Source organism: Fragaria vesca, linkage group LG3 (assembly GCF_000184155.1).
Source record: "Fragaria vesca subsp. vesca linkage group LG3, FraVesHawaii_1.0, whole genome shotgun sequence".
Classification (NCBI taxonomy): Eukaryota; Viridiplantae; Streptophyta; class Magnoliopsida; order Rosales; family Rosaceae; genus Fragaria; species Fragaria vesca.
In genome coordinates, this window is record NC_020493.1 from 13,815,813 (window position 1) to 13,830,118 (window position 14,306).

At 39.2% G+C, this 14,306-nt stretch overlaps 2 protein-coding genes across 2 annotated transcripts; both read right to left on the reverse strand.

The window, feature by feature from the left end:
* Positions 1-2,375: 2,375 nt before the first annotated feature.
* Positions 2,376-7,051, reverse strand: LOC101314932 (gibberellin 2-beta-dioxygenase 8-like). The gene is made up of 5 exons (XM_004295748.1): positions 6,622-7,051; positions 5,800-6,122; positions 5,294-5,503; positions 4,709-4,822; positions 2,376-2,621 (listed from the first exon to the last, which is right to left on the reverse strand). The coding sequence occupies exons 1-5, from the start codon at positions 7,049-7,051 to the stop codon at positions 2,376-2,378; spliced, it is 1,323 nt and encodes a 440-aa protein (XP_004295796.1).
* A 2,492-nt stretch (positions 7,052-9,543) lies between these two features.
* Positions 9,544-13,673, reverse strand: LOC101297811 (trafficking protein particle complex subunit 3-like). Its single transcript, XM_004294298.1, has 6 exons — positions 13,505-13,673; positions 13,232-13,324; positions 13,043-13,140; positions 12,764-12,863; positions 10,968-11,150; positions 9,544-9,923 (listed from the first exon to the last, which is right to left on the reverse strand). The coding sequence occupies exons 2-6, from the start codon at positions 13,286-13,288 to the stop codon at positions 9,801-9,803; spliced, it is 561 nt and encodes a 186-aa protein (XP_004294346.1). The 5' UTR covers positions 13,289-13,324; positions 13,505-13,673; the 3' UTR covers positions 9,544-9,800.
* Between the last annotated feature and the right edge of the window lie 633 nt (positions 13,674-14,306).

Consider the following 14,306-nt stretch of genomic DNA (forward strand, 5'->3'; position numbering starts at 1 on the left):
TGTCCCGTAGGCTTCGTCCGGGACCTCCAGCACCTTTTGGGACTCTAGGACACGCACGGATTGCGTGTCCAGGTCCACCTCCGTGAGGGAGGCAATTTCCCCCACCTACAGCATCTTCGTCAGCAGATCTTGATCTTTCTCCATGTCGAGCGGGTGATTAGGACGCGGGACACGCCAAGGGATTTTGCTTGCAAAAAAAAAAATCATAAGTATATTGTTCCAACACGGCATTTAAAAGGAAAACAACGCAGAAACAACACGAGCAAGATATGGAACCCACCGGGCAGTCTACCCATCTCGCAATGTATCAACATAGCCCACCGGGTCAGGTGATACGAGCTGCGATCCTCCTCGGTAGGCCATGCAGCGAAAATCCTGGCGATGAGCTCCCGCTCGATCAATGTCAGTGAGTAGTCCTGATCCCCAATGGCCCGGAAAAAATTGGAAATGGTATGTCGTTTCGTCTTTCACTGCCACGAGCCGCCCACCAAAACCACTTTGGCGCGCCACTCTTTGTTTATGGAGGACGGGAGATCTGTGACGACAGACTCATAGTCCCGCACGGTAAAACTTACGCACCCGGAGCTCCCGGTTTTCTTGGAGTATGACAATCGATACAAGGTGCAGAACTCGTTGATCGTGGGCCACCCTATGTTGGCTAACGAGTACAGACATCCGAGTCCTAAAAGTTGGCTCCACTGATTGGGAGGTATTTGGCCGGGAGCCAGTTGAAGCATACTTAGCATGTACTGCACGTATTGAGGAAGCAGCGTCGAGAACCCGTTCCTAAACAGGTTATCATGCACGGCGATAAAGTTATCCTAAGGAGCACAGGCTAGCTCTCCCGGGCGTAATCCTTGCAGCAGGATGTCAGAGGGAATGTTCCACTCCTCCCTAAATTGCTCAATCTCCTCAAACGTGAGGCTACACGCCGGCTCGTCACAGACCCTACCATCCTCCAAGCGGTGTAGGGCCCGAGTGATAGGGATAGCATCGAAGACCTCCCCTACGCTGCGGTCTTAGGGGGAAGCTGACGGGTGATCGGAACTCGAGCATGAAGATTCAGAATGAGAAGAAGCCCGAGCAAGAGCCCTACGAGTTGGGTGCTGCTAGTATCCTTCAATCCTTTCGTCGTCATCAGCGAGAGACCGCTGAGATGAGCCGGAGCCACTAGCGCCAGTTGCCCTAGGATCCATTTACCCTAAAAAAATAAATAACATAAGACCTATCAGTTTACCTAGCCACACCGCCACCAACGAGAGGATACAAAGCCTAAGTGTGACCCTAACACAAACTTCCCAGAAACAAAGAAAATACTCAGGTTTGAACCAAAAACACACCTATCCCACCCAAACAGGTTTGCTCTGAAAGTATGGAAAGCAAGGAAGAAAGGAAGAGAGGCAGAAAGGTACTCACCAGATAAAAACCGGAGATTCGCCGGATCAAAAACTGGAAAGCACCTCGCAATCGCAAAGCCGGCGACTGCAATAACACCAAAAGATGGGTCTTCCTTCTTCTAAACCCTTTTCGAAATCCCAAGCTTGGTTTTCACGCAGACCAGAGAATGTAGAGAAGCAAACGAAGAAGAAAACAAAGAAAATAAAGAACGCAAAGAGCAAGCGAAAGAAAGGAGAGAACAGAAGAGGAATGAAACAGAAGACAGAGGAAGAGTGGGAGGGAGAGACCGAGCATATATACAAAATGGGGGGAAAACGCCTCAGTTCTCCCCCAAGCGTATTAAAAAAAAATGTTTACTAAAAATGAGGAAATCGGAGCCGTCGTGACCCACCGTAGGATCGTAACACGTGCCCCACTACGAGGTAACTTCTTGAAGAAGAGAGGATTGAAATGACGTGCATTAATTGCACGTCCCTTCATTCCCAATGCATGTCCCTTCATTCCCCCCCCCCCCCCCCAATAGTGCCATCTGGCGAACATGCAATTAATGTTCTGACAGACCACCACCAACCCAGTGTCAAAGCTCGAGATCCCATATCCAACTCTCCGAGACCGAAAGCCCTTGATAGAAGTCTTGTACAAACCAACGAGGGTCGTTGCAGACGTCCCAGAGCTCCTGGGGAATAATTACCGAGAGGGAGACCAGGCAAGACCCACCAATAAAACCAGCAGGAATATCACGTTGAAAGTAATAAGACCCGGAGAAACATGAAATTGTAAGTCCCGGATAAGAACTAACGGGAAGAAACGTACAACTGTTTCACAATCCTTATACCCGAGCAAGAACCAACAGGAGACGTACATACCACCCTAGAATAGTGGCCTGATAACCCACATGGGGAAAATACCTCGCCCTCGAGCAAGAACACATGATATGGAAAGGCTCGCTACCTTCGTTCATTGTAATAACAACCCGTTTAAACATATCCTGAGTACGAACTTGGGGGGACTAGGAACGGGTACCCGTTGGTAATTCGACAAATCGCGGGCCATTTCTTCAAGTCCCCACTCAAGACGTGTCTTGAACTGAACTTGGGGGACTCGTAATCGGTAGTCGATAAATATCTCCCCTGGCCCACGATGCTACCAGAAGCCCAACGTGGGGTAGACCGAGTAGGCCTCATCCTAGAGGTTGTAGCAGTCTGGGCTGGGAAGGAGACATCCTACATAAGGCCAAACAAACAGACCTCAGTAGCATATTTGTCCCACATCGAATAACAGGCAAGATATAAGTCAACGCGGGGCTATAAATACAATGATGAAGTCAACCAAAACGGTAAGAAATCTCCTAGCATTAAATATTATACCTACCATATAACTGACTTAATCATCGGAGAGAGAAAGACCGAAAACTCCCGGTCAATCTCCTCTTCCAGATAGCTAGTCAACGGCAATCAAGGGCAAAGATCACGCCAAAGAGCTTCTACGAGGTCTACGGGATCTTGCAGAAACAGCTGCGATTACAACGTAGAGAACAGACTTGACTTAGAGAAAAGGTAGATTAATAGATAAAAAGAATAGAAATGAAATTTACACGTACTCCTTAAAAATAATTCACCAAAAACTAAAGTGATCGCATACGTAGCTAGTATGTGCTAATGTGTTACTTATTTTGCTAGCATAGCAGGCTTTCCATAGAGTTCCCTGATATTGCATCTTTATCCAAAGATCCTCATAAATTCTTCCTAGTTAGGACCGGCATATGAGTTTCAGATAGTTGTTGTTGGACTAGCTGCTCATCGATCAGTTTCTAGAATTACTGGTGATCGAAAAACCATGCTCATTCGCAAAATCCACAGTGCGTACATGTCGGCCATAAGCTCAACTTGCTCGGCCAATGACAGAGCCAGGATTTGATTATAAATGGGGCACTCACACCATATTGAAACTCTATAGAAGAAAAAAAAAACACCTTTGAAGAAAAAAATGCTCAAATTTTATTGAAGATGAAAGTTTATTAAAATTTCTAGAAAAAAAATAGAAAACAAAAAAAAAACAAAATTTTTATCGATCTTCAAAATATATAGTATGTGATTAAATAAACTTAACGTTTTTTTAGTAGAAAATGAGATAAATCCCTTGGTCAGAGATCGTGACGACCAAAATAGTCGTTATGAAGATACCAAGAACAGTCTGAAGACCATAAAAACACATAACAATAAGCTAAATCAAACTACATCTAAGATTTGAAAAGCAACCTCAAAACTACATCCAAAAAAGTGGATATGAATCACTAAAAAGCAAAATAACCTTCCAAAACCTAGCAACATCTCAACTCTCAACGATTCAAGTCTTAGACCTCAAAACGGTGTACCTTTCATTGATGTAAAGAAAGAGAGGTTGCTTGATCATATAAAGAATATGTTATCATAGAGGCCCAAACCACAAGGGAAATAAGAAAAAAGAAGGAAAGGTCCAAAGGCCCTGCAGCCCAGGAACCAAAGAACTCTAGGTCCATCTTCTCCCTTCCTCTCTTTCTCTGTAGGCCAGGAAAATACCAAGCCCGGTAACTGAAATCCAACCCACTGAGAATCTACAATGACAGGCCTACGTCTCCAACCAGAAGATCGCCTCCCAACAACGAATATCGAGATCAAGAGCCAAGTTCAATTTCCTCTTCGCCACTTGCCTAGAGAAACACGCCGCGTCGATGGTCCAACATGCTAGCACTAAAGATGGAGAAAACCACCACACCACACACCCAATGATGCCGGAATTCTGAGCTGGCACAGGAGGCGCCTTGTTGCAGACAGGATTACCGCCGCCCTTCTCACGAAACCTAGGGTTTCGGAATGGTATCCCCAATTTTAGTTAACGTAAAGCCATGAAAGCTGTGCATGTGTCTGGGTGAAGGATCGAACTTAGGACCTGGTACCTAAACTTTGTTGTAAAACACAAATTCCATTACACTGCACCAACAAGATATGACATACAAAAACATATATATTTAGTGGGGCACAGGAACCAATAAGTCCTAGCAACGTGCCTCCCCTATTGTTCTCAGCTGACAGAATTCCTCTTAAAGGCACTGCTCCACGTGCGGCCATATTGCCAAAAGAGTCCCTAATCACAATGCCAACACCTTCTAATCTAGTTGAACGAGAGAATGCACCATCCGCATGTATTTTCCAAATCCCTACAGGAGGTGCAATCCATTTAACATCCACCACACTTCTATTTCTGATTCGTTCTACACTTCTACTACTATGAACTCTAAATTCATTGTCTTTAACTTTAGCAGCATGCAAACCTCATATGCCCCCATATTCTTCTGGTTCCATAACCTTTCATTTCGTTCTTTCCATATATTCCATAGAATAAAAACCAACTGACTAAAATCCTCCAAATTCAAATCAATAGCACACTGATTCAACCAAGAGATTGTATAAGGATTAAATTGTACCCCACATGTGACGTAGCTGGTTCATAACAAGATGCACCTGTAACACCACTCCATCAATCCACACTAACACACAAATTAAGTAGACTTACAACTCTTTTAGAAACCATACTGCTCAGAAAAGGTAAAATGTCCAAATAAACGATCAGGAACACTTCTCATGCATCAATTATTTTTATTATTTTGATGGCTTATGTTTTATCACTTTTTAAAGACTCAATCTACAACATAAGAGCTCGAATTAAAACTAAAGAAAGTCCAAAATGGAAAAGCTTATTAAAACCGAAACTCAAGTGCCACAACCAAGTAAAGGAAATATAAACCAGCCCAAGTATAGGCAAGTATAGAGACTGATGCGAACATGCTTGCCGGCTTGGTTATCAGATTCAGAACTCAGAAGAGATTTCGTCAAAGGAAAAATCTGGAGAGCCCTACTTTATCTCCTAGCTCGTGAACATCCTTTTGCATTTGCTCTTTATATTCCTGAAAAGTGAAGCTCTTATACACAGCTGGTTCAGTAGTACTGCAACTCTGTATCACGGTATCCATGGTGGGGCAGAAGAAAAATGCCACTGAAAACCTTTCAACTTTTTCATTGGCCCTCACCCTGTGCTTGATGCTCTTGTAAACACCATTGCTCAAGGCCTGCTTAGATCATATAACAAACAAGAACATGTCTGGACTTGTTAGATCATATAACACGTACAGAAGTACATAAATGGATCTATTAGAAATGCATATGTTTAATTTTGTCATAAGACGACCGAAATCGTAGGGACTCATGACCTTAGGGTTTAAGTTGGATTATGCTATCAAGAGCCAAACCATATACAGCAATCAGATTAAAACCTAATTTGAACATTCGTACGTAGAAGTCATATAAAAAAAAAAAAAACAGGTAAAAATCTACAAATGAAACTCCATTGATGCGAAGATTATACCTCAAACAGATCCCCAACGTTGACAACCAGAGCTTTAGAATTAGGCTTTATTCCAACCCATCTTCCATCTTTAAACAATTCTAAACCACCTACTTGGTCTTGGTGAACTATTGTTAGTAAATCGCTATCTGTGTGAGGGAAGAAGCCGAAGACTTGGGAAGAAAATGGACAGGGAGCGTATCTGTTTAGTCGAAGAAAACTGGTTTCTGGTGGAAAGTGATCCTTAATATAGGTTGATTCAAGACCCAAAGGCTGGGCTAAAATTTCAGCTAAGCTTTCAGCTAAATGAAACGCACGCTTCCCGTGTGCTTTCAATTGCCGACCTGATGAAATGTAGTGATAGAAAACAAATCACAACAAAAAACAAAAGATAAAGAAAATAAATAATAATGATAAGATGAAATATAAGTATATGGGAATTTATGTTATGCGTTACCACATGGTATGCCGTGAACTGTTAGATCGTCTTGATTTTAGAATTGCTGAATGATCTGACGGTTCACGGTCTAGTGCGTACTATGCGGTACCGTACAGCAGCCAAACCCTAAAACTATATGCATAGATTGCTGCACATATGCTGTTATACTGCATGCATGCATTTGAGTTATGAAGCTGTCTATCTAATTTGTGTAGCAATAAACTGGATCTAATGAGCGAGCAGTATCATCAGGTCGGCGATTGAATGATTTGTTGCTCTTTCATTTACTTGTTATTATTATCCTTTTTAAGAAATTGATTATATATGCAATAATTATTTGCGTGGTTATGATCTTTATAATATATACTATACAATTGAAATTGCAAAGTGTAAAAAGTTCATACCTAAGACTCTGGTGTTGTTCATTAATCCCTGGAACGTTGGCCATAGACATATGAAAGGCTTCCTCCCATGCGAACTGTTGGAGACAAGCAGCTTCTGGATTCCCAAACGATAACTACAGGCAGGTAAGTTCAAATATGTTTGTTCTTTCTTTTTGTCGAAAGGCTGATGAAACACCTTCTTTTGCTCATCTTGTATGTTGTTCAGAACTTGTGGTCGAATCCTATGATTCACAACAAGAAAGAAGCCCCACTGGCTTGCAGCTTGAACAATCTTGTTCATACACTCGTCTCTGTTTACGTGATCAGAATCCAGATGGCTAAGATCGATCACAGGTAGCTCACATTCCTCAACCTCTGGAAATTTGTCAATTATTGGGGCATTTTCTAAGAAGTCCTTGCATGCTTCTTGCAATGGAGGTTCGAAATCCATGAGAAATGTGGAGACGAATTTTGAAGGTAGAAGTAATTTTCAAGAACTGTACGTAGGTCGAAACTGTTATATACATGCATATGAAGATATTCAGAATTAATGCAGATCGAAACTGTTAAAAATCAGATTTAATTCTTTGATTTGATTCCATGAATTTGAGCTTAATTGGTTGAATTCCCATCTGTTTGATTTAGCAATGATCCAATGAATAGTATTAACTGCATATTCCCTATGGTCAACCTGTTGATTGCGTGAGCAATAGGTCTTACATGTAAAGGATCATATACTGATATACCCATCCCTCAAATTTTACTAGGCCGATATATAAAGTAAGAAAAATCACCAAAGCATACATAAATTTGAAAAATACGTATGTTAAATGAACAAAACATAAAAAAATTTAAACGAATTGAATATCAAAATCGAAAAAATCTTGTTTTTTGGAAACTAATAAAGTAAGAAAAGGGAAATGAAATCTACACTCCCCAAATTGTAATCCACACTCCCACTTTCCATTTTTGATAACTTAGATGTTGTCTTAGTGACTTAACTTTTATCTTCTTATAAAAATGATGACTAAAAGTGTGGATTACAATTTGGATGAGAGTTTTTTTAATTCTTGACGAATTCTGAAATGATAGAATTTAGATATCTATCAATTGAAATTCCGTTAATTGCAATTTCTATTGTTTGGTTATGTATATTTGAGATTTAAAGTGTGTGATTGATTAAGATCGTTTAAAAGAAATATAAAAAAATAAAATTTTAAAAAGCCTTGTTTTAGAAATGAAAATTGAATCCTGCAAAGGAATTTGTAAATAACATCTATTTTTGGTCGAATTCAAGTGAGGAATTTAATATAAATTCCTTCGTTTTCAATTCCATCAAAATTTAAAATTCTCTATCTAATAATGTCAAACAAAGGAATTGACTTTTATGAATTATGAAACCCATACTTTTAATTAAATTCTAAGGAATTTCCCCACATCCAAACACAACGTTGGGAAATGTGGATTTCACTTCCCTAAGAAAATACCTCAATACTATCCAATTTACTATACCTCATGTACCATAGGAAGAATTTACCCATATGATAAAGACCACACTATTTACCCATGAGCACACTTAGTTTAAGGTTAAAACCATACTATTCCCATGCTTTACCAGTTTATTACCACACAATAGTTATTAGAGGAATTGACAATAATTAGCATGCCTGGTCCTGGCCAGTGCTGGCAGTGCGCTAGCACCGGGGCCCAGGGCCCAAGGCTGAAGGGGCATTTTTTTTTTCATTTTTTATATATATAGGTGTAATTAATATATATATATATATATATTTTTATTATTCATTTGTTCCAGTCTCTTCTTCTCTCTCAAACTCTTAATCTTCTGATTCTTCTCCCAAATTCAAATACCCATTGCAACAATAAATGAGCTTGATTGGAGATTGATGTTCTCCGGAACCAAATTTTTTTGTCTGGTCTCTTTATAAATTACTCATGATCTTTAGAAATTTTTCATCCTCTCTCAATTTCACATCTCCTCTCTCACAATCTAGTTTTTAAAGACTGAACATAAGGTTACTATGAATATCACATCTTCGAATTCTTCTTTTTGGGTTGAGAAAGGTTGCTTCGAATCTCCCTTCATTTTTTCTTTTCTGAAATCATGCATCTGAGATATATGAAATTCATATATAAAATTGTGCTTATAAAATTGTTCTTATGTTTTTGCAGAGAAGATTAGAATTTGGTTTTGTGCTTGGGACCTTGGTTTTGATAGAGTGAATTTTATGTTTCTAAAACTAATAGTTTAAAGCCACTCTAAACCATTTATATAGGTAGAATTTGGAATGTGCAATGACTTGTGAAGCTTTTGTTGAGACATTAAGCTGCTGTTCTATTTAAATTGTTCTATACTGTGAATATTTAACTATGCAAATGAGTGGAAATTGATTGAGAAATTTGAATATGTGAACTTAGTTGATAGAACCAGTCAACAAGCATGTGGAAGACAAAGTTGGAAATGAGATTCTAAAGCATATGGCATTTTAATGAACGTTTCAGAATATCTGCATTTGAGTAAATGGTGCATTCTCATAAACAATTTTTTATATGTGTTTATTGTAATCCTTGTATTTCCTTTTTTTTCGGAGGTAATGGTTTTATGTCCTTCCATTGTATCATGTTTTAGCATATCAATAAAAAAAATTCAGGCGTGAGGATGAGCCTCATAACATTACACTTGACTAGGTTTGGAACCCCGAAAAAATCCACACTGGGCCTTGGATCCTTCAGGACCCGCCCTGATAATCGGGTCTGCAAGCCAAGAGGCTAACTCTGTAGCTCAACTTCAGCACCCCTGTTATAGTATTCCCCATTGCATCTATATCCCAAATAGATGAAGGCAACCATGTCTGCAATTCTCCCGGTCAAAATATATATATCTCCACAAATAAAACATATAGATCAAATCACTGGGAATTCAACCAGTTTAACCCAAAACATCGATGCATTTATTTGGGCCAACACAAGAGCATTCAGTCTTCTAACTTCTAAGTACTAATTACCAACCCCAGACAAGAACGAAAGGCTCAGAACCAATAGAAAAATGGAAAGTGTAGTGACTAACAAAATGAAGTTGCCTATTTAATGTTGTACACATGTGTCCGGAAAAGAGGAAAAAGTTGTAACATTTTCAAGGAGAGAAGGGGGCCAAATATCATAACTGTGTACATATAGCAAACATTTTACTCATCATCTTTGTACGGGTACTCCTCTGGAACTTGCTTCAGGAGTTTCACTTGCAACTCGAATGCATCATCACCTCGAAGCATATCCCGGATCCAGGTGATTTCAGTTTTCATAGACACCTGATAATGAAACAAATGTAGCAAAACTATAAGGCAAGAAAGAGCAAGAGAAAACATGTCTATCACCTCAAAGTAACTTTAGCCTTTCGACCACCCTCTTAACTTTGTTCAGTTTTCAAAAATCTCATCAGAAAGTAACCTTCACTCATAAAGAAACCATGAAACCCCCCACCCCCCAAGCTACAGTTTTACTAAAGGTTTCTTTTAGATACTACACAAGTTGTTAAGTGAATAGAAAGTAGATTTTATTCCTTCAGGAAAAAGGGGCAAGCTTCCAATCCTTTCACGTATGTATTGGAGAAGTTAGACTCGGGGGGCGGGGGAAGGGTTGGTGTACTTGTTTCTAGTGTCTTTTGAGTCTGGGTACCAATTTGATGATTTGCAAGTTCAGGCATTGAATACCCCGGTGATCTGAATTCCAAAATAAAACACAAGATAATAATCCTATTAATTTTCAAATTCGTTTTTGCTTGAAGGAGGAAGAGTACTCATAGTGGCACTGAAGGCTTGATGGAGAGAATCTTTTTGCTAGGAAGAAATGAATGGAAATGTCTTTGGCGATGATCTCACAAACACAGTAGATGCCAAGTTATAAGGATGGTTGGTTGCAATTTAAAGGAGGTGGTGGATTGCAACACTAAAAAGCTGCAAAAAACAATTCCGGCTGGTACACACCCCCATAGTACATGTGGTACATCAGCAATTTACTGTAAACTAATTGTCCGAAGCTAAAAGATCAATGTGCTCGAATTGTGTAGGCAATAAAACTACTGCAATATCATACATATAAAGATTTTGGAAGGTGAGCTAGCTGGTCGCTTCCTCTTATGCAGGGGAAGGAACTAACACTTTAATTCAAAGACCAAGGTTGAAAGTTGAAACCAATGTGTTGTCAAAATAACCAATGAGCTACTTAAAAGTACAGCAATTTGTTTCCTATGATATAGACATATAACCACTGATTAAAAATCTCAAGGCAGAAATTAATATTAAGCAGACATTTGGAAAATTAGAGCAGTAGATGAGGCTACAAGTACAACTCACCATTTCTAAGGCACCTCTTACGACTCCACTTAAGATGTTGCAATAGTAAAGTCCCTGACAAGTATCTGGAAGCTCAACAAAGTCAACTAGCGGATTGTCCTCCAGAACAATACTGCAGCATGTTCCATCAGCATCCCAATTTGTAACAGATGCAGTGACCCCCAAGAACATTTTGAAGCCAATCTGAACCAAAGGATTGAGAGAATTATTATGTACAAATGCCTACCTCAAAATATTGCAGGTAAGCAGTAAAAGGAATATGCAATAAGAAAAAATTAAAAAAGAGTATGTCGTTAAAGTTTTAGATCTAGTGAAACATGAAGGCCATACAGCAAAGACAATGTATTGACAAACAAACCAGATCCAAAATACAGTGAAACTACAGCAAGACACTGCTGCCTATCATAGCAACAAGAAAAGAAAAACTGCTCAACTTTCATGTTGATTTCCCCATCACAACAGAGTATCAGACCTAAACCCCTTCATCAACACACAGCACTTATCTGTCAGGCAGTAGCACTTTGTAATCATCAACTCTCCAGAACTTTTTCAATCCAACCAAATATCTTTATGTATGATATGTCTAAGAAAGACCTTTCTCACAAGTATGTAAAAGAGTTGAAGATGGAAAAATAAGGTGCAAACTTTGTAATCAAACTCCAAACTCACCTAGTTTACACTCGCTATGGCATGAGAGTTTGTCACATGTAATTAATGATATAAATAGTTAAGTCACAACTCATTTTGCTAACAGAAAGGTGTGAGATTCAAGAGGGTCCTAGAGGGAAGAGTGAGTATGGACTCACCATTGGCAGTTGTGTACATCACCTATCAGGGAGTGGGAATCCAAGTAGTTGTTCTCATAAATTTAACCTAACTCTAGGGGGATGATGCGCAGGTTTGTTTTTTCATAAATTTACCAAGCTACCTTAACAACTTGCTGAAACACTGGGAGAACAGTCTGCAGGAGGCCTAACTGCCAATCATAATCTCAAAGCAAGATTACCCAAGCTAAGTCACAAAGATGAAATGAATGGATTTGGTTTCGATCATATGGATGCTCATTCAGCAGGACTCATTACTGAAACATGTTTTCTGCAACAGATGAGGTCAGAAATGAACCCACCTCCTGCACTAAGTGTGGTCCCAAAAGAGGGTGAGGTAAGAACTGTATAATACCAACCAAAGTGCCTCAACAAGCTCTTTTCTTATGCCAACTAATACACTTTATTTTTTCACTCCCTAAATGTGATTTCTATAACCCCAATAGTGTGCTTCCATTCATGAGTGGTTGACAACATTGCAGCAACCTGTGTCTTGAAACGGAAACTAAACTAGCTACAAGGGGAACCGCAAAGCATCACCATTATATCACTGTATATATACTGACCCCGGTATTTACTAACTACATATTATCTTGGTTGGCAATGCTACAAGGGGAGCCGCAAAGCATCACCACTATATCTCTGTATATATACTGGCCCCCCTATTTACTAACTGCATATTATCTTGGTCGGCAATGCTCCTCTGTGACCCTCCAGCAGAGGTCCGACAAAATGAGTAGTTTAGAACTTAATTAGTGTTTACGGAAACATGATGTTATCAATTTGTTGAGATAACTATGGTTAGTGAATTAGAAATGGAACAAACAGCACAGGTGATAGTGGACTCACTGGAGAGAGATTCTTGTAACATAGACACAGCACAGACAGAAAAAGTATGCCTGGTTTAAACACTCAAGGAAACAGGATATTTTTTTTTTCATCAAAGCAACCGCATAGATATTAAAGACAAACCTTTGCAATTACTTCAGCTGTCTCCTTAAAGTCGACGCATCTAGAAACATTAGACTTTGCCAGAAACTCATCAATTAGGCGAATCCCAATATTATACCCCCTGAAACGCAACCAAATGGTTGATTCATCAGCTAAACAGAACAACGCCTAAAACTATTCTTCCATCAAAGATTGTACACACAAATAAGAATTGCAATCACTATAAACACATTTTCAATTCACAATCAAGCAAATGCAACACTAAAGCCATTAAAGAGAACGAAACCGAAAAGAAATTACATCTGATCAAGCTGCTTGTTGACCTCTTCAACCTCCTCAAGATCAGTGAGCAGCTGGCGCACAATGGCACCATAGGTCAACGTAAACAGCTCCGCATTCTGCAACCAATTCAATTTCCGAAATCAAATGTCGAAAATAAACCCTAATTTCAGTGATAAAAGCAATGTCTGCAGTGAAGGTTTAGCTTACCACGCGCTCGACGTTGGCGAAGATTGCATCGCCGGATCGGGGACCAACAGGAGGCATCGCGATCTGAGCTCGAGAGTGAGAACTTCAAAGTTTCTGCGTAAAATCAACAAATTTCAGTCCTCAATTTCGAGTCTTTGAGCTTCAAAAGCGAACCCTAACCCCTAAATTTGATGCAGATTTATGCAATGATTATAGTTGTGAAATTAAAAATGAGTGATGTAAATGAGAGGACAGATAGAGTTGAGAGAAGAAAGAAGGAAAGAGTGAGCTCACCGGAGATCGAGGGATCAAAATTCAGAGAGCTCAGTCGGAGAATGAAATCGGAAATGAAGGGAGAGTAGAAACTTAGAGCCAAAGCTTGTGTACTGTGAGAGTTGAGATTTCCTGTTTGTTTTTCCTCTCATTGAAATTTTAAATACACGTTCATAATCTCTTAATACACATTCATCATTGTTTTAATACACTCATTATCTAATTTTTTATTTCGATGTTAAACTTAGTACACATCTCAAACTGTCTATAATACCCTTATATAATATCCTTATATCTAAAACTAACAAATAATGTGTTATTTAGTATAATTATTAAAAATTTACTATATATTTGGTAACTCTTTTACGTATTTTTTTTTATTTTCTGCTAGAAATTTTTTTTTTTCATCGACAAATTTATAATCTGTTAAATCATGAGATCCGATCCGTTTGTTTAGCAGCATCATATCTGTTAGCATTAGTTGGCTGATTCTATCCTTAAAGATAGAATCCTAACTTAATTGTAATTATCTAGTTACCTAGAATAGCTAGGGTTAACAGATCTTTCTGTATGTATAAATACTATGTAAACCGACTGCACAGAATAAGAACGAAAGCTTCTTCCAAATACCAATTTCTACTTGGTACCAGAGCGTCGATCCTTGGCCTAAATCTCACAAACACAAACTCTGCTAAACCCTAGCCTCGTTCAACATGAGCGACGACACCGAGAAGGAACACAAGCTGGCCATACAGTTTCTGAAGGATGCCATCCTCAAAGAAGCTTCGACATCCGGCCTTTCTCGCACAGCAGAACCTTGGGA